A 23,252-nucleotide genomic window follows, 5' to 3' on the forward strand; every position below is an offset into this window, starting at 1 on the left:
TTAATCAGAAAATAACTCTAAATTGCCCACGCAAATAAAAATAAAGGCGCAATAATGAAGTTACAAATATAATCAGACAATTTTAGGACAACGAAAGCAAATTAGTTTTTGTAAAGAAAAAATTCCTCCAGACATACAGATTAATACTGACATCTAGTAGTAAGAATAGGCTGGAGGAGAGGAATTCAAATGGTGGTTATTACATATAACAAGCCCAACACTGTGACCATTCAGCCACGAGACTTACAACAGGACTGCCTGATATGCCCCGGCATGATAGTGGCTTTCTTTGTACTTAGCAAACTAAAGTTGTAATTACACATAATAACCTTTACAACGAAATAAATCTTTATCTTTTGTCTTTATTTTACAGACATTACTTCTATGGAATGTTTTGTACAGCGGCCACCAGCTGTGACACGATTCTCTTTCCCAACAATCCCAGAGCTTTAATGTCACGTCTAGTCTCGTACCCCTCAAAGACATGTATATATATTGTTCACACACTCAAGATAAGCCATTCAGTACAGCTTATCTCGAATTTATCTATAACAAAACTTAATATGCATCTCACTGGAAGTTAAGACTGGTCAGGAAACAGTACAAGTGTTTCCTGACGCGGGTCTTAGTCATATGGTGACCTGCCACCTGAGCTTATAGTCATTTGACCGAGGCCTTCCACTAGCCTACCCCTCCACCCCTTTAAAAAATTAAGGTTATAATTATAGCCATAAGAGTTATAAACTGGAAGTTATGACACACCGCTGAAGAGATCACACTGGTCTGGGACCGGACAGTGGGTGATGGTGATGCCCCTCCCCCACCAGCCTTGTCTTCTGGTCAAAATAACCTGACTGGGACAGTTTGAAAACCTTATGGCGACGTTCCGGTCCTTTTTTGGACCAGTTGTGACTTGTCAGTGGTCCAGGACGGCCCGAGACGTCGTCATAAGTGCGGGTTAGCCTTCAGGGTTTGTAAATTTTTTCTAAACCAAGTGAAACGTTGTCATTTGTACAGTTTTCCATAGCGCAAAACGTCTTCCTGGTGAAGGTTAAGCACTACCTTGCTCGTTTCACTTGAAGAGGCCTTAAATTTTCACCACTTGTAAGTTAACGATGGTCGAGGAATGGTGGAAAAAACAAGACAAGCTAGACATTTCGCTTGTGGACGAACCAGTCATTGATTTAAGTAACCTGTCCACAGGTGAAACGTCTCGAAAAAGTTCCTGTCAGTCAGTTATTATCATTATAATCAAAAAGAAGCGCTAAGCCACAAGGGCTATACAGCCCTGTCAGTCAGTGTGTCTTCTTCACCACTTAACTTTGTGCTATTTGTCTCCCTAGTCTTGCACATACCGAAGCATTGTCCATTTTTCACTGTTTTTACTACTGAGATAAGTTTCAGCCTAGTAAATACCGAAGCATCTTCCAGTTTTCGTTGTTTACTTTTGAGATAAGTTAGTCTAGTAAATACCGAAGCATCTTCCAGTTTTCATTGTTTATTTTTGAGATAAGTTAGTCTAGTAAATACCGAAGAATCTTCCAGTTTTCATTGTTTATTTTTGAGATAAGTTAGTCTAGTAAATACCGAAGAATCTTCCAGTTTTCATTTTTTTTTTACTTTCGAGACAAGTTACAGTGGTGGTAGTATTCATTTCAGGGATGAATATCACTGGTGCGAACATCCGCATCTGGATTCATGACCAGGACCTGCCACACCTGGAACAGATTGTGTGGGAGGGTGAAGGCAACAGACTCCTTCAGGAGACCAGTAACCACGCTAAAGTCAGGCAGTTTCTCAACCTCGTGCCCAGAATGATGGTAAGACGGTGTGTGTACTCGCCTATTTGTGGTTGCAGGGGTCGAGACTAAGCTCCTGATTCCGCCTGTGTGTGTGTGTGTGTGTGTACAAGAGAGAGAGAGAGAGAGAGAGAGAGAGAGAGAGAGAGAGCAAATGCCAGAAAGAGAGAGAGAGAGAGTGAATGTCAGAGAGCCTGAATACCCAGTAGAAAGAGAGAGAGAGAGAGAGAGAGAGAGAGAGAGAGAGAGAGAGAGAGAGAGAGAGAGAGAGAGAGAGAGAGAGAGAGAGAGAGAGAGAGAGAGAGAGAGAGAACCACAATTAGCCAGACAGCAGTCCAAGCACAAAGCCGTCATACATAATAACAAGATTATGGAATTGAGACACTTATGCAACACGTGGGAATCTTTATTGAAGAAACGTTTCGCCACACAGTGGCTTCATCAGTCCAATACAAAGTAGAAATAGGTAAGGAGAGGAGAAGTTTGAGGTAATCAGTCCCTCAACCTGGAATCGATGTGTTCAGTCCATCACTCTTGTAGGAAATGCAGCATAGGGCCAGAGAGGTGGCTTATATACTGCAGTCAGATGAGTTGAAGCAGGTGGAGGCGGGATCACAGTGGGACCTGCCACTAGTGTAAGTAGGTCGTCGTCCAAAGTGGCAGACACTGCAACATCATGGGATCTTGGTACAAAGACTTCAACGCTTGCCCAACCTTTGGACGACGACCTACTTACACTAGTGGCAGGTCCCACTGTGATCCCACCTCCTGCTGCTTCACCTCATCTGACTGCAGTATATAAGCCACCTCTCTGGCCCTATGCTGCACTTCCTACAAGAGTGATGGACTGAACACATCGATTCCAGGTTGAGGGACTGATTACTTCAAACTTCTCCTCTCCTTACCCATTTCTACTTTGTATTGGACTGATGAAGCCACTGTGTGGCGAAACGTTTCTTCAATAAAGATTCCCACGTGTTGCATAAGTGTCTCAATTCTTCAACTTGTCGGTTTTCTAAACCATTCATCACACAATAACAAGATTATAACACCCAAACTGAGAGATTCAAACACACATGGGAAAACAGAACAAGGTGCCCTGAACTGTGTTCTCGTGTACCAACAGACCAAGATCAAGGAGGTACATCAAGCCGCCCTCAACGGTGACATGGAGACTCTTGACGCTAAGGTTGAGCAACCGGAGATTCTTACTGCCAAGGACCAGAACGGACTCAACCCTCTACATAAGGTATCAAATTCTCTTAATATGTTCCTCTTATTTTCCTTATTATCAAGCACAGCGCAGAGATTATGTATTCTATATTTTCTTACTGGATCTGAGTATCTAAATGCTCTATAAAATCTAATATAATTTTATAATACGTAATACCTTAAAAATGTTCTCTGAAACACGTTATGTCATTTATGTTCAATCAGTGTAGAGTCTTAGACATAATGGCAAAACATTAGTTTAATTTTCCTGAGTCGTGCCCTAGAAATATACCTAGTTGGATGAATCTTATGGAAGCTAGCTGGCCCAGTGGCTAACGTGACGGTCTGGAGTTTTGAGACTGACCGCGGGTTCAAACCCCACCCGTGGTATGGTTTATTTGCAATCGTACCAATACGATTTCGTGAGTCGAGTCGTATCATATTATTTTCCTTTTGCCCCTTGTCTTCACTTTTCACCTCTGCTCCTAACACTCACTTTGGATTAAATTTTGACCCCAGATCATGCCTATGAAATCCCCAACACTTCCCCGTTCTTTGAGACAAAATTCTGATATTTTAGCACCTTTGTTGAGACATGGGCCTATATCAAAGGTTTCTCGGTACCCTTGTTGTGACATGAGCCTATATCTTATCCTTTTGATGGGATGAAGATCCTATCTTAGTACCTTTGTTGAGACATGGACATATATCTTATTCTTACCACCTATGTTAAAACATAATCCAATGACTTAGGATCTCAGTTAAAACAAGGGCCCATATCCTAGCCTCTCCATTGCCCCCACAGGCTGCAGCTCTGGGTAACATGGAGGTGGTGGAGTGGATAGTGGAGAAGAGTCCTACGACAGTTTCAGCGCAGGATAGGAAAGGAAGGACTCCACTCTTCTATGGTGCCGTGGCCAAGGATGGAGGAGATGTTTACGCCTTCCTTCTGAAGAGTGGTTCTGATCCTACACATACTGATAAGGTGGGTATTATGGGGTGTGGTGGGTGATTGGTGGTGTATGTGGCATAGGTGTGTGATGGGTGTGTAATAGGTGGTATTAACGTAACCCTACTACCTTCCCTTTGGCCATGAAAACTCAATTTTATAAAGTTCTACACAGAGCTAAACACAATCCCGATAAATGGTATTTTTTGCATACTGTCTCTTTATAACTGCCGGTATTCCTGTACGTCCACTAACCTTCCGTCTCTCTCGTAGTATGGCAAGACGGCAGAACACTACCGCTACAAGCCTGGGGAACTGGACCTGAGCATCATCTACGAGTCCCTCGCCGCCCCCAGGGCCGGGGGATCCACCCTTGACATTCCTTCGGGTCACTCAAGGGGGCCCTCAAATCCCACCTCCAGAGCCCCATCCAGGAACGCCAGGTAAGCTCACATCATCCCAGAGAAGCAAATTTGTTTTACTAAACAAGGGTAGTGTGTTACGAGGCTATTCTATATAGTTACTAAATAGTGGAAGCACCTGCAGTGCGCTGTTCCACTATTCCGCATGATAGTTACATATTTGGTTCACATGTATAGTGTTTCTATCTTATTCTCTATGACAGCTACATTGCGGGAATACAGGCTATGTTGTCCCTGTTATTTTCCATTACCAGGATGCACTGCCTAATAACAGGCAATGAAATCTGCCAGTAAGGAGATGCAGTCAAGCATTCTACTGATTATACCAAATAATGTTAGGTAAATGGACATAGACGCAACTAATGTGACACTGTATTGTGGCAAAGTTTTGCTCTTCAAGAGCTCTGTCAACTGTTAATATAATGATTAACAGCATATTCAAGCACAGAAATTTTGAAGATGCAGTCGAGCATTTCACTCAAGGTTCAGTAGAAATTCACTGAAATACGTGAACAGCCTTGAAGTGATGTTCTCACATTACACTTCATCTGTCTGCCTCTCGTTCCCAACAGATCACGTAAAAACTCCGTGGGTGATGACTCCAGAAGAGGGAGGAAGGATTCCACGCCGGCCAGGTTAAGGGAGAAGGGTAACAAGGTAGGCCATTTCCAACCCTGAATCATTCAAGTCAGTGCTGTTTCGGGTTAATCCTGTTCATCATAGATTATTTCAGGTCTTTCAGGGTCATTCTGGATCATCCTGAATTGTCCTGCATCAGTCTAATTTATCCTAAGCCTTGATTAGGAAAGCAAATCTTCCTGTAGTCATCCTGATCTCCACCTGATCAATATATTTTTCACATATTTTACATTTTTCAATGGGATGCCAAATTTATCAAAAACTAGAGCCAATCAAGCAAAACAGATGACATTCGGAAACAGCACCATAAACTTACCCTGAAATCGGTTTAATATCACTGGCCAGAAAATGAGTGTTGACACTTAGGGCCAAATAAAGCTTGCATTTAGATCTAATACTAGTTAGAAGCAATGCTATCTGTGTAGTTGTTTATGCTGTGTTAGTATATAGAAGAACAGCTGTATGAAGTAGAGGTACACAAAGACGTATATGTACACAACGTACGCTATAGTGCTTAGTAATTACTAGTACAAGGACATGAATTCAGTCTTGCTTGTACATGATGCTTTCGTTAGGATCCAGTTTCGTCTAATAAAAACAAAGTACTGCTTGCGTAAAGTCAAACTGTTGTAGTGCAAAGACCTGAAGCACTATCACAAGTGCTTTTGCATGTGCTCAAGCCAATCTACACTCCAAGACATCAGCCTATACATGTACACGTGTACTTTCGCCCTGCCAGATGGTGTACAAAGACCTGAAGGACGTTATGGACTCGGAAATCGAGCACTTCATCCGTGATGGTGACCTGGAGAGCCTGGAGTACCTAGTGCTGGCACACCGCGGCTCAGACCTGCTAGGAAGGCCCTCCTGGAATGAGGAGGTTCGCAGGTTCATCAAGAAGGTCCCTAACTACATGGTGAGTACCTAGAGCTGGCAGGGAACCACTCACACCTGCCGAGGAGTCCTTATATAAGGTCCACAGGTCCCTGAAGAAGATTCCTGGCTACAGTGTCACCAGATAAAAGGTCGTTTTAAGACTTCCAGAATCCTATCCAATAACGGATCTTCCAGCAGCTCAATACGGATCTAGCAACCCAGCCTCCACAACTCTACTACTCTGAGCACCGGTTTCTCATAAAACCAGACTGGTTCACAAATATTCAGCCAAATGACTGATATACCATCATGCCTAACTAGGTCTGGGGTAATGACTCCAGGGCCATGAATGAGCTGGGTAGTAACTGCCAACCTGGCCACTCAACTGACTGGGTAATTTGCTCTTGCTGGAAACGTTGGTTCAGTCAGGGCACTCCCAACACGACTGCTTGCTCCTGACGTCCTCTGAAGTAGGGGTGTCTGGCATGTTGTGGAGAGTACTACATACCTTGCCCCAAATTTCGTAGGTTCGACCCTTCTCTGGTCTGAGATAAATGTTGGTAAATGTTTCGCATGAACCAGGGCCTACCCTGATAGGGAACTTTGGTATTTTTACACCACACTTAAAATAACATGTATCATAGTTGCATATATTATTTTTAATGCAAATAAAGACGACACATTGTAATATCAATCCTGAAATGACTCTTAAGAATACATAGTTTAGTTAGTTTAATATGTTTATGCACCCCATACCCATCCTGTGGGCGGTAGTCAAAAGATTACAGAGTTACATAATGGGTCCAGGGACTCGGCCCCTAAGTTTTGATAGCTTGGCGAATTACAAAGGTAATGAACTCCAGGTAGATCTGGTCACAATCATGACAAGTTACAATGGTATTTACAGATTACAGAGGTACATAATGGGTCCAAGAACTGGGCCCCCAAAGTTTTGATAGCTGAACTAGGTACAAAGGTAATGTACTCACAAGTTAGAAAGGTAATGAATCCTGTAAGTAAAGTTACTGACTTACGTTTATACATGGCTACAATACATAAACATGTCTTATAAACAAGCAATATTTATCATTGGTGGTACAGTGATGCTGATCACTTGTGGTACAGTAATATTGATCACTGGTTGTACAGTAATATTGATCACTGGTGGTACAGTAATGCTGATCACTGGTGGTACAGTAATGCTGATCACTGGTGGTACAGTAATGCTGATCACTGGTGGTACAGTAATGCTGATCACTTGTGGTACAGTAATGCTGATCACTGGTGGTACAGTAATATTGATCACTGGTTGTACAGTAATATTGATCACTGGTGGTACAGTAATGCTGATCACTTGTGGTACAGTAATATTGATCACTGGTTGTACTGTAATATTGATCACTGGTGGTACAGTAATGCTGATCACTGGTGGTACAGTAATGCTGATCACTGGTGGTACAGTAATGCTGATCACTGGTGGTACAGTAATGCTGATCACTTGTGGTACAGTAATGCTGATCACTGGTTGTACAGTAATATTGATCACTGGTTGTACAGTAATATTGATCACTGGTGGTACAGTAATGCTGATCACTTGTGGTACAGTAATATTGATCACTGGTTGTACAGTAATGCTGATCACTGGTGGTACAGTAATGCTGATCACTGGTGGTACAGTAATGCTGATCACTGGTGGTACAGTAATGCTGATCACTGGTGGTACAGTAATGCTGATCACTGGTGGTACAGTAATGCTGATCACTGGTGGTACAGTAATGCTGATCACTGGTGGTACAGTAATGCTGATCACTGGTGGTACAGTAATACTGATCACTGGTGGTACAGTAATATTGATCACTGGTTGTACAGTAATACTGATCACTGGTTGTACAGTAATATTGATCACTGGTGGTACAGTAATATTGATCACTGTTGGTACACTAATATTGATCACTGTTGGTACACTAATATTGATCACTGTTGGTACACTAATATTGATCACTGTTGGTACAGTAATATTGATCACTGGTGGTACAGTAATATTGATCACTGATGGTACAGTAACATTGATCACTGTTGGTACAGTAACATTGATCACTGTTGGTACAGTAACATTGATCACTGTTGGTACAGTAATATTGATCACTGGTGGTACAGTAATATTGATCACTGGTGGTACAGTAATATTGATCACTGTTGGTACAGTAATATTGATCACTGTTGGTACAGTAATATTGATCACTGGTGGTACAGTAATATTGATCACTGTTGGTACAGTAATATTGATCACTGGTGGTACAGTAATATTGATCACTGATGGTACAGTAACATTGATCACTGTTGGTACAGTAATATTTATCACTGGTAATAGTTTTTTTTTTATTCGCCGGTATTCTCCCGGCCCGGGTCTTTTCCAAGTAGTGGTGACCCGGCCTTGGCTCCCTATCTGGGGAGTATCTCGAGACCTAAGTCTCCCATGGGAGGAGGTACAAGTACCCCCTCATCTTTGGGACCAAGTGTCCCCAAGCCTAGCCACAGTCCCCGCCCTCACGGGGCTCGTAGGGAGAAGCTAGGCCTCTGGTCTGCCATCTGCCCCGCCCCAAAGAGGCTCGTGAGGATGGCAGTCTTATGAGCTGCAGGTGATAGCAAGCTCAGGCTCTCTAAAAAATAAACACTGATCACTGGTGGTACAGTAATACTGATCACTTGTGGTACAGCAATATTGATCACTGGTGGTACAGTAATATTGATCACAAGAAACACATTCTTCTCGGAGAAGTATTTTCCTTAGATCGTTACTAAATATAGCTATTTGCATTATACCTGATTTCAATACAAATATAATGATTAATTTGAAATAAACAATGACAAGGAATACATGGCTACTTTAAGATGAGTTTCTCCTTAACTCTGTAGCGAGTCTTCTGGGGGTAAACTCAAATATTTTAAATATTACGAATGTTGTCTAAATATGGAACTATACGATGTGGCAAATTTGAGCTGTTGGGATGTGAGGATAATGTGGAAGTTGAAGGGCTGTGGGGGATGTGGAAGATGATGTGGATGTTGTAGTGATGTGGAAGATGTGAAAGTTGTAGTGGTGTGGGAGATAATGAAGGTTGTAGTGGTGTGGGAGATGATGAAGGTTGTAGTGTGGGAGATGAAGGTTGTAGTGTGGGAGATGAAGGTTGTAGTGGTGTGGGAGATGTGAAGGTTATAGTGGTGTGGGAGATGTGAAGGTTGTAGTGGTGTGGGAGATGTGAAGGTTGTAGTGGTGTGGGAGATGTGAAGGTTGTAGTGATGTGGATGATGATGTGGAAGTTCCAGTGGTGTGGGAGATAATACAAAGCAGTCACAGTATCTTTCTTAAGTTAGTAATCTCTCACCAGATCATTACCTTATTCTCAGCAAATTTTGATTTTAAATCCTCACCATTTATCTCACTGACTCGCCTTGTTCACTCACTCGCCACTTATTTAAGCTCTTCTTTTACACTCCATATACTCCACCCTCTATATACTAACTCGTCATTCCATCAATCGCTCTACTTCCCTCCTGCACCCACCCTCCTAGACCCACAAACTTCTACTGAACACATTAATATAACATTCTTACGTCTCTACCCCATAACTCTTCAACCTCATTATATCTATACTCTCACTAGCTCATTATTCTCCCAACAGTTGCTTATATCTTACCCAGTTTCCTTTAATTTATCAACTTCCACTTGTCTCTTACCAACTTAAAATGATAACTAAAACAAATTTTTTTTATAGGAGTGGAACGGTAAGCCAGCGGAAGGCCTAGGTCAGATGACCAAAAGCACCAATGGCGGCTCATCATCTGACTAAGACCCGCATCAGGAAACACTTGTCCTGTTTCCTGACGAACCTTACCTAACCTAACTTATAATGATGAAATATATTTTTTTTATCGCTACGTTCAGAATGATTTTTGCGAAATTATTGCATACACAAATTTTCGCTTGCACAAATTTGTGTATGCAATAATTTCGCAAAAATCATTCTGAACCTAACGAAAAAAAATATACTTCATCGTGCTTGCATATTATTAAATTATTGTAAACTTATCTAAAATATATTTAGTTGGATTAGGCTGAATTAAATTGCGCTTGTTATAATAAGGTTAGGTAGGTTTTCTATTGTTCTTTTGGAACAAAATTATTAATTTTTACATTAATATAAATGAAAGAAATATATCTTCAAACGTGTGAAAGAAAATTTTTGAAAAGACTTAATTTTAAACGAGTTCTTGCTAACTGACCAATTTTACCTATTCGGCACGACATTATATATATATAACATATATATATATATATATATATATATATATATATATATATATATATATATATATATATATATATATATATAACAGTGTATGAATAGTCACTTTCGTGTAGCCGATAGGCTTTAAACCTTGACTGGCGGTGAACAGGTACCATGTCATCTTAATGACAATCGTGTAGTGACTGGTAGTGTACAGGTTTGTCTTAATAACCCTCATGTATACCTGGAGAGGGTTTCGGGAGTCAACGCCCCCGCGGCCCGGTCCCTGACCAGGCCTCGTGGTGGATCAGGGCCTGATCAACCAGGCTGTTACTGCTGACCACACGTAAACCGACGTACGAGGCACAGCCTGGCTGGTCAGGAATGGACTTTAGGTGCCTGTCCAGCGCCTTCTTGAAGACAGCCAGGGGTCTATTGGTAACTCCCCTTATGTATGCTAGAAGGCAGCTGAACAATCTTGGGCCCCTGACACTTAATGTACAGGTAACTTATAGTTAATAACCCTCCTGTGGTGACTGGTAGTGGACAGGTGACAGTCTTAACGACCCTCGCATACTCAATAAACTTCAGACTCAATTAACCATCTATCCTTTCACTGGTAGGATAAGACCAGCGCCTTACACGAGGCGGCTGCCAAAGGTGACGCCAAGGTAGCCAAGCACCTGCTCAAGGAGAACGACCACCTAGCCATGGCTAGAGGGAAGGATGGCTCTGTGCCTCTGCATCAAGCCGCAGGGGCTGGCAGTACTCAACTCGTCAGACATTTGATCAATCTCTATCCTGACGGAATGCACGTCGAGGATAATGTAAGTATGTTGTGTAAGTGAACGGCTAGGTACAAGGGCTCATAATAATAATAATAATAATAATAATAATAATAATAATAATAATAATAATAATAATAATAATAATAATAAAACATAATTATTACTATTATAATTATAATATTGACAGGAGGAAGCACTACGTTTTTAGTGGTCATGGAGCACCTGGGAAGCAGAGTTAATCAGATTTGATCCGAGGAAGCGGAGGATAACTTGAGCAACTGACTATCCTCAAGAAACCCCTTCAGAGTATGGACAGATGATGAGACAGATGTGTATAGGGATGGATGACAGTCATCTGAGTGATGCCCAATTTAATGGATAGGTGGGTGGGCCTATGGGCAACAGAATTGATGGGTTGGATCATAGGCGAGTGGATAGGTGGGAGGATAAGCGGTTCAATATTACAGTAGATAGGTCCATTCGTAATCCCATCTGCATATTCCTGCCATCTTTCTCTAGCTAATGTGACTTTCCACCTCTGACCTCTCTTGATCCTGTGCCTGCCCACCGTGACCTTTTTTGACCCTGTGCCCACAGAATGGGAGGACGCCACTACACTACGCTGCCCTCTCCAAGGAGCTTGGCGCGAGGCAGACTTACGACCTACTCAAGAGGGAAGGTGCCAGTGACGGCATTCAGGATCTGGTAAGTGCCTCCGAGTGACACTTACCTGGAGCCGGTTCCGGGGGTCAACGCCCCCGCGGCCCGGTCTGTGACCAGGTCTCATGGTGGATCAGGGTTTGATCAACCAGGCTGTTACTGTTGGCCACACGCAACCCGACGTACTGACCACAGTCCGGCTGGTCAGGTACTGACTTTGGGTGCCTGTCCACCACCTTCTTGAAGACAGCCAGGGGTCTATTGGTAATCCCCCTTACGTATGCTGGGAGGCAGCTGAACAGTCTTGGGGCCCTGACACTTATTGTATTGTCTCTTATCATGCTAGTGGCGCCCCTGTGTTTCATTGCAGGGATACTGCATCGTCTGCCGAGTCTGGAGTGACTTTCGTGTGCAAGTTGGGTACTATTCCCTCTAGGATTTTCCAAGTGTAAATAATCATGTATCTCTCCCGCCTGCTTCTAGGGAGTACAAGTTGAGGAACTTCAAGCGTTCCCAGTAATTGAGGTGTTTTATCGCAGTTGTGTGCGCCGTAAAGGTTCTGTGTATATTGTGCAGGTCAGCAGTTCACCTGCCTCGCAAGGTGGTGTTAGTGTGCAGCAATATTCCAGCCAGGATAGAACAAGCGACCTGAAGAGTGTCATCATGGGCTTGGCATCCCTGGTTAATAAATTTAAGATTAAATCATAATAATAAATCACTGTTATTGTGTTGCAATTAAAACATTTAGTTGTTTTGCCTATGTAATTTAAATACATTTTCATTTTTTTTTTTTTGAAGTTACAGTTAAATACTTCTGTTTACTGACGAGCAATGAATTTTTTTTGCTTTTTCTGATAAATGGCTTTCTGGTCTGTCATTTATTTTGAGTCCCCGATTTTCTATTATATTACTCTCATTCTACTTCATTAATTCCGTTTTCTGTCTTAATTCCGTTTTCTACTACTCCACTAAAGCTATAACTATACCATTTTCTGCCATATACCTTCAGACAATTTTCACTTTCCATTTCCTGCAGCGAACTTCGTTTTCCTGACATTTACTTATCTAAATTATCCACGCTATTTCCTGTTCACCCCAGCCACATCCATCGTCATCCTTTATCTTCGTATATTTACTCTCCACCTAACCATCTTATCATTTTTATTAATTTTTACTGGTTCTAAAGACCTTGGATGACGCGTCTTATCTCCCCGCAGAATGGTTTCTCCCCGGCTGAGTACATGACCAAAAAGCAAAAGGGCCAACTTAAAGGCACCACAAATAAACATACCAAGAATCATGGCAAAGGACCGTCCAAGAAAACCTCAAAGAATCTGACCAGTGGACCTTCCTTGGACTCAGCCAAGAGTCCATCCAAGGAGCAATCAAGAGCCCCATCCAAGGAACAATCAAGAGCACCATCTAGGGAGCATTCAAGAGCCCCATCCAGGGAGCAATCTAAACCCCCATCGAGGGAGCCCTCTAGAAATAGCTTCCACCAGCCCTCTATGTCTCAAGCTCCATCTAGGGCCGGGTCTAGGGCCGGGTCTAGGGCCGGGTCTAGAGCCGGGTCTAGGGCCGGGTCTAGGGCCCCTAGTCCTGAGGGTGACGAGGAAGATGAAGCACATGCAGCCATCAAAGCGGCAGAGAAGCATCAAGACTACGGTCACCTTAACCACCTGATCACTCGTGGTGACGGGGACATGCTTGTAGGACGCTCCTCCAAAGATCCTGACGTCCAAGACTTTTTGGACAGCGTCCCAGACCATCTGGTAAGACATTGCCACATGAACACAAGCACACACGATGTAAAATAAGCTTTTATTGTAATGAAATTTCGTTTGTATGGTTTTAACGTACTTACCGGGATAACGTTTTGCTCTGTGTAAAGATTTGTCAAAACTTAAGCTCTACACGGAATAGAAAAATGGAAGACTTTTAAAAGTTGTTTTTATAATTATGTAAACGAAAGTTTTTACGATTTTTCTCAGCATATATAAAACACACACACAAACATATATATATATATATATATATATATATATATATATATATATATATATATATATATATATATATATATATATATATATATATATATATATATATATATATAACGTTAAAAAATATTTCAAATATTTTTCTATACAGTCAAATAAGATAGAAACGTTTCAACTTATTACAATTACGTGGAATCACTAAACCCGTAAGGTAATAACCCATTTTATTTTGCTAGGCAAGTTATGATTCTATTATCAATTGTTACGAATTATGTTTTCACCAAGTGATAACATATAAACATGACTCACGAAATCGTAATGACACGATTGCAAACAAACCATACCCCGGGCGGGGATAGAACCCGCGATCTGAGAGTCTCGAAACTCCCGACCGTCGCGTTAGCCACTGGACCAGTAGTTTAACGTATAAACATACATATAAACATCTCAGTGTTTATCTCAATGTTTATACTGATAGAGATGTATATTTCTCGGTATATATGCACCGAAAGGTGAATATCTATCAATGAATATCTTTCAGTATATGCAAATTAGGATATACAGATATACAAATTCGTAAATATTTTAACAAATCTAACCTGAACTAAAGCAGAACTCCAAAATTTTGATACAGCAACAGCAGAGTCTGTCTCTGTATTCCTGTGCTAACAGTTACACTCCTTACTTTTAACAGATAATTAGTTTCCCTCATTACTAACTTCACTGTGTTCCTCTCACGCAGGATTCCATCAATGAATTACACACAGCGGCAGAAGAGGGAGACACGAGGACAGTCAAGAGTCACCTGGATAGTAAACACAAAGCTCTCTCCAGAGACACTAACAATGCTAATATCCTCCACAAGGCTGCCATCAACGGACACGCAGGTCAGGGAGGGGGGGGGTCTAAGGTCAATCATCAGATGGTGGTTGAGCGGTCACAGATAGTAATTGATAATCCTGGAGTACAAGTGAATAATATTCCATAATAATTGAAGAAATGAAAGTTTATATATTAACTGATGTTTAACACACACAGGCACACACACACACACACACACACACACACACACACACACACACACACACACACACACACACACACACACACACAGGCACACACACACACACTCAGGCACACACACACACACACACTCAGGCACACACACACACACAGGCACACACACACACAGAGGGGACACAGGGACAAGGGGTCACAACTGGAAGCTGAAGACTCAGACGAGTCACAGGGACGTTAGGAAGTATTTCTTCAGTCATAGAGTTGTCAGCAAGTGGAATAGCCTAGCAAGTGAAGTAGTGGAGGCAGGAACCATACATAGTTTTAAGAAGAGGTATGACAAAGCTCAGGAAGCAGAGAGAGGGAGGATCCAGTAGCGATCAGTGAAGAGGCGGGGCCAGGAGCTAAGTCTCGACCCCTGCAACCACAATTAGGTGAATTAGGTGAGTACACACAGGCACACACACACACACACACACACACTGGTATACAATAATCAGAAGGGATAGGACCACAACATTAAAGGCACTCATAGAGCATTCAGGACAAAGATAAACAAAGTATAAAGTGGAAGGAACTATGACAAGACAACATAGATAGTATCATAGCACCAAGATGATTCACAGGGACGTGACAAATTTACTTCTGCTCAACATGAAAACTGAAAACGGAAACCAGCCTCTTTGAAGAGGTAGCGAAGACAAATTATATTCATGTAATTAGAATTTAATTATAGCGCACAAGAGGTTAGGAACACTATGTGTTAATTCCGGACGAGGACTTACAGGTCTTACATCCCAACAACAGAGCTTCTAACACCTGTTTTCTGGTAGTTAACATCAGTCAAAACACTTTCCTAACACTACTCATAAGAAAAGTCTAACTTCTTATACATGATATAACACTCTCCAGCACATGTGATAACACCTGACTTTTTTTGGTTATCCTAAGTAACTTACACAGGTTACTTATGTATGATAATTATCATACATAAATACACTTACAAAAATTATCATGTCTGTAAGTGTATTTATGTGTACCTGCATCTAAATAACCTAACACACTCAGGCTAGTGAGTACAGCACGAACAACCCAGTGGTAGTCACTGCTGCCGTGGCCCACAGTGGTGGTCGCTGCAGCAGTGACCCACACGGGTCACAGACGTCTTACTAATATTAACACACAGTAACACCACCTCGACAGATCTGGCTGAATATCTGAGTGAGAAACACCCTGAGCTGATGGACCAACGGGACATCTCCGGGAGGACGCCATTACACTACGCTGCCACACTCAAGGATGAGTCCCACACCTACCACACACTCCTCAACGCTGGTGCTGATCATCAGATCAAAGATAAGGTAAATATCACGACGCTGTTCACTCTCTCGATTACCAGACAGAGGATCAAGCCTCCATCCACTCCTACACTCAGTGAACGAACTTCATGGGTTTAACATATACAGAGTGTAATACTACTACACTACTACCACCACATCTACGAGTATTACGACTACCACGACTACCTTACTACCACCACGAGTACTGCTATAGAACCACGACTACAATTAATTTAATTAAATTTTTCTGGTTCAATCCAGGCTTTACTTGCTAAATTCAGCAATAACTTATGTAATCCAGCCATATCTTTAGATACGTTTTTAAAACCATATGGGATAGAAAGATAAGGATGGGAGTGGATAGGGAAAGATAGGTAAGGATGAGGGGGTAGGAGTCTTCTGTGACAAAAACTAAACATAAAACTACTTAAGAGTTCCAGCTCTCCCTCGTGAAAAAAACTACAATGTTGATAGTAACTCTGTCTCCATAAAATCCAATAATTTCCGGCTGCAGGGAACATTAGAGGTCTGGCCTGGTGGTTCTCAGTTTGGGGGCCGCAGACCCTTGGGTGGGGGTAACTGGGAAAACCCAAGGAGTTAGCAAAATTTAAGGTTAAGAAAAAAAGTTTTCCGAACCAGCTTATTAATTTTACTGCCATGAATTGTGCACAAGAATACAGGTGACAATGCCCTAACTGGAATATTTCACGACCAAGATGCAAACTGTAAAAGATCTGTTTGTGTATGTTGCAGTCTGGCTACACACCAGATGACTACTACCGTAACCCACACCTACTGAACGAGGATGACACAGAAGGCGCAGGCTCCCCTGGTGGTACACCAGGGGACAGTCGTGGTCGTCCCAACACCAAGGGCAGCGAGGGTAAGTGCACAGCCCCTGGTCACCCACTGTTAGTGTTTAGCACAGTCAGCTTAAGTTAGGAGAAACAGAAAGATTAATTCCACCAGCTGACACTGTTATGTTACTCGTTAGGGAGGAGCGAAGGTAGCAAAGGAAATGACTGTTGTCTGTTATGGAGGCGTTGATTTGGAAATCGTGACAGAGCCCCACCTGTCTGTAAGCCTGTACGAGAATGAGGGAGAGAGCTACGGCCTAGCTGTGTCGGTTTAAATGGGGGTCACATGACTTAAGGCTTGGCCAGAGAGCCTGTCTATAAATACTGCTAGGACATATATACTTGACAAGTAATATTGTTGATAACACTGGTAAACTGGTGGCAGCGGTGGGATTACTCTTTCTTATCCCCAGACTGACTGAAGGAAACACAGTAGGTCAGATGACCCAGCCACTCTTCCTGGTGAGGTTCTGCTCTGCGCTAGCCTAACAGCGGAGTCTCTGTAGCTCCTGCTACCAGACGATAGTTTAATGGTATTTACCAGCTACTATTTTTTTTTCCATAGATTCCAGAAGAAATCTGCATTAATTTATCTTATATACATATTTATACAATAAGATCACAGTAAACAGTTGATATCAAAGTATACAGAACAACCACTGTGAAAAAATAGTAAACTTCCAAGTGCTTTTGTGATTTCTCACATTAGCAACGACCTGTAATTTCTTGACGTGCTTGATCCATTACAGTTCCTCGATAATGTGAGAAATCACGAAAGAGCTTGGAATTTTGCTATTTTTTCACAGTGGTTGTTCTGCATACTGTGATATCACCTGTTTACTGTCATATTATTGTGTGTGTATATATATATATATATATATATATATATATATATATATATATATATATATATATATATATATATATAATTATGAATAAAACAGTAAATAATATTTTCTCTTTAGCTTGTCCAAAATATTAATTTCTTGAGTGCATGTTAAAAGTCAACATTGGATTACGAACATAAATTATAGTTCAACTATAATCACACTCATTAATAAACGAAAAATATTGTTAAAATAGATTTGCTTGAAGACTGTCAGGTTGAGTTCCCTAAACTTCTCAAGCCCGTTAGCTCCGGGACTAGTTCTGTTGCAAACTTGTTCACTTTCTATAATCTCTTGACGTGCTTGACCAGGTGTGGGTTCCACACTGGTGCTGCATACTCCAATAAGGGCCTGACGTACACGGTGTACAGTGTCTTGAATGATTCTTTGTTTTTATGTCGTGTGTATGTCGTGTGTATGTCGTGTGTATGTCGTGTGTGTGTATGTCGTGTGTGTGTATGTCGTGTGTGTGTATGTCGTGTGTGTGTATGTCGTGTGTGTGTATGTCGTGTGTGTGTATGTCGTGTGTATGTCGTGTGTGTGTATGTCGTGTGTGTGTATGTAGTGTGTGTGTATGTAGTGTGTATGTCGTGTGTGTGTGTATGTCGTGTGTATGTATGTCGTGTGTATGTCGTGTGTGTGTGTATGTCGTGTGTGTATGTCGTGTGTGTGTATGTCGTGTGTGTGTATGTCGTGTGTGTGTATGTCGTGTGTGTATGTCGTGTGTGTGTATGTCGTGTGTGTGTATGTCGTGTGTGTGTATGTCGTGTGTGTGTATATCGTGTGTTTGTATGTCGTGTGTATGTATGTCGTGTGTATGTATGTCGTGTGTATGTCGTGTGTATGTCGTGTGTGTGTGTATGTAGTGTGTATGTCGTGTGTGTGTATGTCGTGTGTGTGTATGTCTGTGTGTATGTCGTGTGTGTGTGTATGTCGTGTGTGTGTATGTAGTGTGTATGTCGTGTGTACTCACCTCACCTAGTTGAGGTTGCGGGGGTCGAGTCCGAGCTCCTGGCCCTGCCTCTTCACTGATCGCTACTAGGTCACTCTCCCTGAGCCGTGAGCTTTATCATACCTCTGCTTAAAGCTATGTATGGATCCTGCCTCCACTACATCGCTTCCCAAACTATTCCACTTACTGACTACTCTGTGGCTGAAGAAATACTTCCTAACATCCCTGTGATTCATCTGTGTCTTCAGCTTCCAACTGTGTCCCCTTGTTACTGTGTCCAATCTCTGGAACATCCTGTCTTTGTCCACCTTGTCAATTCCTCTCAGTATTTTGTATGTCGTTATCATGTCCCCCCTATCTCTCCTGTCTTCCAGTGTCGTCAGGTTGATTTCCCTTAACCTCTCCTCGTAGGACATACCTCTTAGCTCTGGGACTAGTCTTGTTGCAAACCTTTGCACTTTCTCTAGTTTCTTCACGTGCTTGGCTAGGTGTGGGTTCCAAACTGGTGCCGCATACTCCAATATGGGCCTAACGTACACGGTGTACAGGGTCCTGAATGATTCCTTACTAAGATGTCGGAATGCTGTTCTGAGGTTTGCTAGGCGCCCATATGCTGCAGCAGTTATTTGGTTGATGTGCGCTTCAGGAGATGTGCCTGGTGTTATACTCACCCCAAGATCTTTTTCCTTGAGTGAGGTTTGTAGTCTCTGACCCCCTAGACTGTACTCCGTCTGCGGCCTTCTTTGCCCTTCCCCAATCTTCATGACTTTGCACTTGGTGGGATTGAACTCCAGGAGCCAATTGCTGGACCAGGTCTGCAGCCTGTCCAGATCCCTTTGTAGTTCTGCCTGGTCTTCGATCGAGTGAATTCTTCTCATCAACTTCACGTCATCTGCAAACAGGGACACCTCAGAGTCTATTCCTTCCGTCATGTCGTTCACAAATACCAGAAACAGCACTGGTCCTAGGACTGACCCCTGCGGGACCCCGCTGGTCACAGGTGCCCACTCTGACACCTCGCCACGTACCATGACTCGCTGCTGTCTTCCTGACAAGTATTCCCTGATCCATTGTAGTGCCTTCCCTGTTATCCCTGCTTGGTCCTCCAGTTTTTCCACCAATCTCTTGTGTGGAACTGTGTCAAACGCCTTCTTGCAGTCCAAGAAAATGCAATCCACCCACCCCTCTCTCTCTTGTCTTACTGCTGTCACCATGTCATAGAACTCCAGTAGGTTTGTGACACAGGATTTCCCGTCCCTGAAACCATGTTGGCTGCTGTTGATGAGATCATTCCTTTCTAGGTGTTCCACCACTCTTCTCCTGATAATCTTCTCCATGATTTTGCATACTATACATGTCAGTGACACTGGTCTGTAGTTTAATGCTTCGTGTCTGTCTCCTTTTTTAAAGATTGGGACTACACTTGCTGTCTTCCATGCCTCAGGCAATCTCCCTGTTTTGATAGATGTATTGAATATTGTTGTTAGGGGTACACATAGCGCCTCTGCTCCCTCTCTCAATACCCATGGGGAGATGTTATCTGGCCCCATTGCCTTTGAGGTATCTAGCTCACTCAGAAGCCTCTTCACTTCTTCCTCGGTTGTGTGCACTGTGTCCAGCACTTGGTGGTGTGCCCCACCTCTCCGTCTTTCTGGAGTCCCTTCTGTCTCCTCTGTGAACACTTCTTTGAATCTCTTGTTGAGTTCTTCACATACTTCACGGTCATTTCTTGTTGTCTCTCCTCCTTCCTTCCTTAGCCTGATTACCTGGTCCTTGACTGTTGTTTTCCTCCTGATGTGGCTGTACAACAGTTTCGGGTCAGATTTGGCTTTCGCTGCTATGTCATTTTCATATTGTCTTTGGGCCTCCCTTCTTATCTGTGCATATTCGTTTCTGGCTCTACGACTGTTCTCCTTATTCTCCTGGGTCCTTTGCCTTCTATATTTCTTCCATTCCCTAGCACACTTGGTTTTTGCCTCCCTGCACCTTTGGGTAAACCATGGGCTCATCCTGGCTTTTTCATTAATCCTGTTACCCTTGGGTACAAACCTCTCCTCAGCCTCCTTGCATTTTGTTGCTACATATTCCATCATCTCATTAACTGGCTTCCCTGCCAGTTCTCTGTCCCACTGAACCCCGTTCAGGTAGTTCCTCATTCCTGTGTAGTCCCCTTTCTTGTAGTTTGGCTTCATTCGTCCTGGCCTTCCTGCTTCTCCCTCCACTTGTAGCTCTACTGTGTATTCAAAGCTTAAAACCACATGGTCACTGGCCCCAAGGGGTCTTTCATATGTGATGTCCTCGATATCTGCACTACTCAAGGTGACTACTAAGTCCAGCCTTGCTGGTTCATCCCCTCCTCTCTCTCTTGTAGTGTCCCTTACGTGTTGGCACATGAAGTTTTCCAGTACCACCTCCATCATCTTAGCCCTCCATGTATCTTGGCCCCCATGTGGGTCCAAGTTCTCCCAATCGATCTCCTTGTGGTTAAAGTCACCCATGATCAGGAGCTTTGCCCTGCATGCATGAGCTCTTCTGGCCACTCTAGCCAGTGTGTCAACCATCGCTCTATTGCTCTCGTCGTACTCTTGCCTTGGCCTCCTGCTGTTCTGTGGTGGGTTATACATCACTGCTATTACCACCTTGGGACCTCCAGAGTGAAGTGTTCCCGCTATGTAATCACTTTCTTCTCCGCTGTCTCCTCTCTCCAGCTCATCAAAATTCCAGCGATTTTTGATCAGCAACGCCACTCCTCCACCCCCCGTTCCCTCTGTCTTTCCTCAGGATTTGGTATCCCGTTGGAAAGATGGCATCTGTTATCATACCTGTAAGCTTGGTTTCTGTGAGAGCTATGATGTCCGGTGATGCTTCTTTGACTCTTTCATGCCACTCCTCCCACTTATTTGTTATTCCATCAGCGTTTGTGTACCATACCTTCAGTTTCCTTTCCAACACTGTGGTTTGGGGGGCCTGTGAGGGTGGGAGACCTGGTGGCATACTGTGGGATTCTATAGCTCGGTGTTGGGTGGAGGCTGTGGGTATGGATTGTAGTGTGTGTTGGGATGGTGTGATAGGTTGTATGGTTCTGAGAATAGTTGTGTGTGTGCTTGCCCTTGCTGTTCTGTTCTGCTCTGACTGACCTCTGCTGGTTCCCTCCTTGTCTCTTTTCCTAGCTCCTTTCGCTTTTTTGTCCTCTCCCTCAGCTGCTGTCGTTCTGATTTTGTTCTGTCTCTGTCTAGGAACACCCTCTTGTACTCTTCCGAGTATTTCAATCGTGGTTTCTCTTGGAGGATCCTGTTCCGCACTGTTTCCGTCCTGAGAATCAGCTTGATTGGTCGGTTTCTCCCCTTCGAGTACCCCCCTATTCTCTGAAAATTTACAATCTCGTCCATCTCTTCACCTATTTCCGTGATGATTTTCTCAATCTCCTTTCTTTCTTCCTGCTGCCTTTCAGTGTGTGTCCTTTCCTCTCTCTCCTGAAGCCCATGGATAAACACTGATTTTGCCCTTTCTTCCTCCCACTGCCTCACCCTCTGTGACTCTGGATCCTGCCTGTATGTGGTCAGTTTCTCCCTTGATTTTTCCAGTGGCTCTTGATAGCCTGGTTGTGCCTCAGCATTCGACCTATCACCCTCTCCATCTGCAACCAGCTGTTCTTCCCTTTCACTCCTTGGTCCTCCTTGGCAGGCTGATATGACCTTAGCATAATTCATAATTCCTTCCTTCCTGTTCGGCCTCGCAGCTTCATATGCTGTGTCTTCTCTGGTCACTGCCCCTGTAACTTGCTTCAGCCTATTTATCTCAACTTCTAGGACCCTTATCTTGGCTACTGCAGTTTCGACTTGTGCCTCCCAATTCTTTGTCTCCTTCTCCAACCTCTTTTCCAATTTCACAGAGAGCTCTTTCTCCATTTTTTCAGAAAGCTCTCCTAATTTTCTCTCCCACTCTTGTTCCATCCTTTTCCACTGCTCCTCCATCCACTCCTCCCTACCAGAACCATTCTCATCTGATCCTTGGTTCCTGCGAGTCCCCACCATTTTTTTTTTTTTTGTGAGAGAAGAGAGAAGGGAAAGGTAGAGGGGGAGAGAGAGAAGGGAAGAGTAGGAGAGGGGAGAGTTAGAAGGGAAAATGGGGACGAGAGAGAGCAAGAGAGAGAGAGAGAGAGAGAGAGAGAGAGAGAGAGAGAGAGAGAGAGAGAGAGAGAGAGAGAGAGAGGGAGAGAGGGAGAGAGAAAGAGAAGGCAAAGAGGGGGAGAGAGAGGGGGCAGAGAGGGGGAGAAGGGGGAAAGAGGGGGGAGATGGAAGAGTGAGAGGGGAGAGAGGCTAGGGGGAGAGGGAGGGGAGGAGGGGAGAGAGATGGGGAAAGGGAGAGGGGAGAGATAATGGGAGGGGACAGATGTTAGAGGGGGAGAGATGTTAGAGGGGGGGAGGTGTTAGAGGTAAGAGATGTTAGAGGGGAGAGATGGGAGAGGGAAGAGAGAGAGAGAGATAGGTAGATAGTGATAGGTAGAGAGAGAGATATAGGTAAAGAGTGAGAAAGGTAGAGATAGGTCTACTTAGGGTAGGAAG

General features: G+C 43.2%; 2 protein-coding genes across 3 annotated transcripts in view; one reads left to right on the top strand and one right to left on the bottom strand.

Moving 5' to 3' along the window:
* LOC128698486 (uncharacterized) overlaps nt 1-23,252 on the bottom strand; it is a 145,625-nt gene that overhangs the window by 83,576 nt on the left and 38,797 nt on the right. The window contains exon 1 of one of the 2 annotated variants that reach the window (XM_070103975.1): nt 14,354-14,449. The exons of the other annotated variant lie outside the window; for it this stretch is intronic. The gene's annotated coding sequence lies outside the window, so the exon portion shown is untranslated. Of the gene's footprint in view, nt 1-14,353; nt 14,450-23,252 lie in introns of those variants that run through there. 2 annotated transcript variants of the gene reach the window in all.
* Nucleotides 1-23,252, top strand: part of LOC128698483 (uncharacterized) — a 64,257-nt gene that overhangs the window by 27,337 nt on the left and 13,668 nt on the right. The window contains exons 7-18 of the mRNA XM_070104027.1: nt 1,593-1,820; nt 2,926-3,048; nt 3,817-3,996; nt 4,234-4,403; nt 4,955-5,039; nt 5,761-5,937; nt 10,810-11,013; nt 11,572-11,679; nt 12,852-13,406; nt 14,377-14,521; nt 15,855-16,012; nt 16,745-16,874. Of these exons, the coding sequence (XP_069960128.1) occupies nt 1,593-1,820; nt 2,926-3,048; nt 3,817-3,996; nt 4,234-4,403; nt 4,955-5,039; nt 5,761-5,937; nt 10,810-11,013; nt 11,572-11,679; nt 12,852-13,406; nt 14,377-14,521; nt 15,855-16,012; nt 16,745-16,874 (2,263 nt within the window). The remainder of the gene's footprint in view (nt 1-1,592; nt 1,821-2,925; nt 3,049-3,816; nt 3,997-4,233; nt 4,404-4,954; nt 5,040-5,760; nt 5,938-10,809; nt 11,014-11,571; nt 11,680-12,851; nt 13,407-14,376; nt 14,522-15,854; nt 16,013-16,744; nt 16,875-23,252) is intronic.

Source organism: Cherax quadricarinatus, chromosome 88 (assembly GCF_038502225.1).
Source record: "Cherax quadricarinatus isolate ZL_2023a chromosome 88, ASM3850222v1, whole genome shotgun sequence".
In the NCBI taxonomy this organism is placed as follows: Eukaryota; Metazoa; Arthropoda; class Malacostraca; order Decapoda; family Parastacidae; genus Cherax; species Cherax quadricarinatus.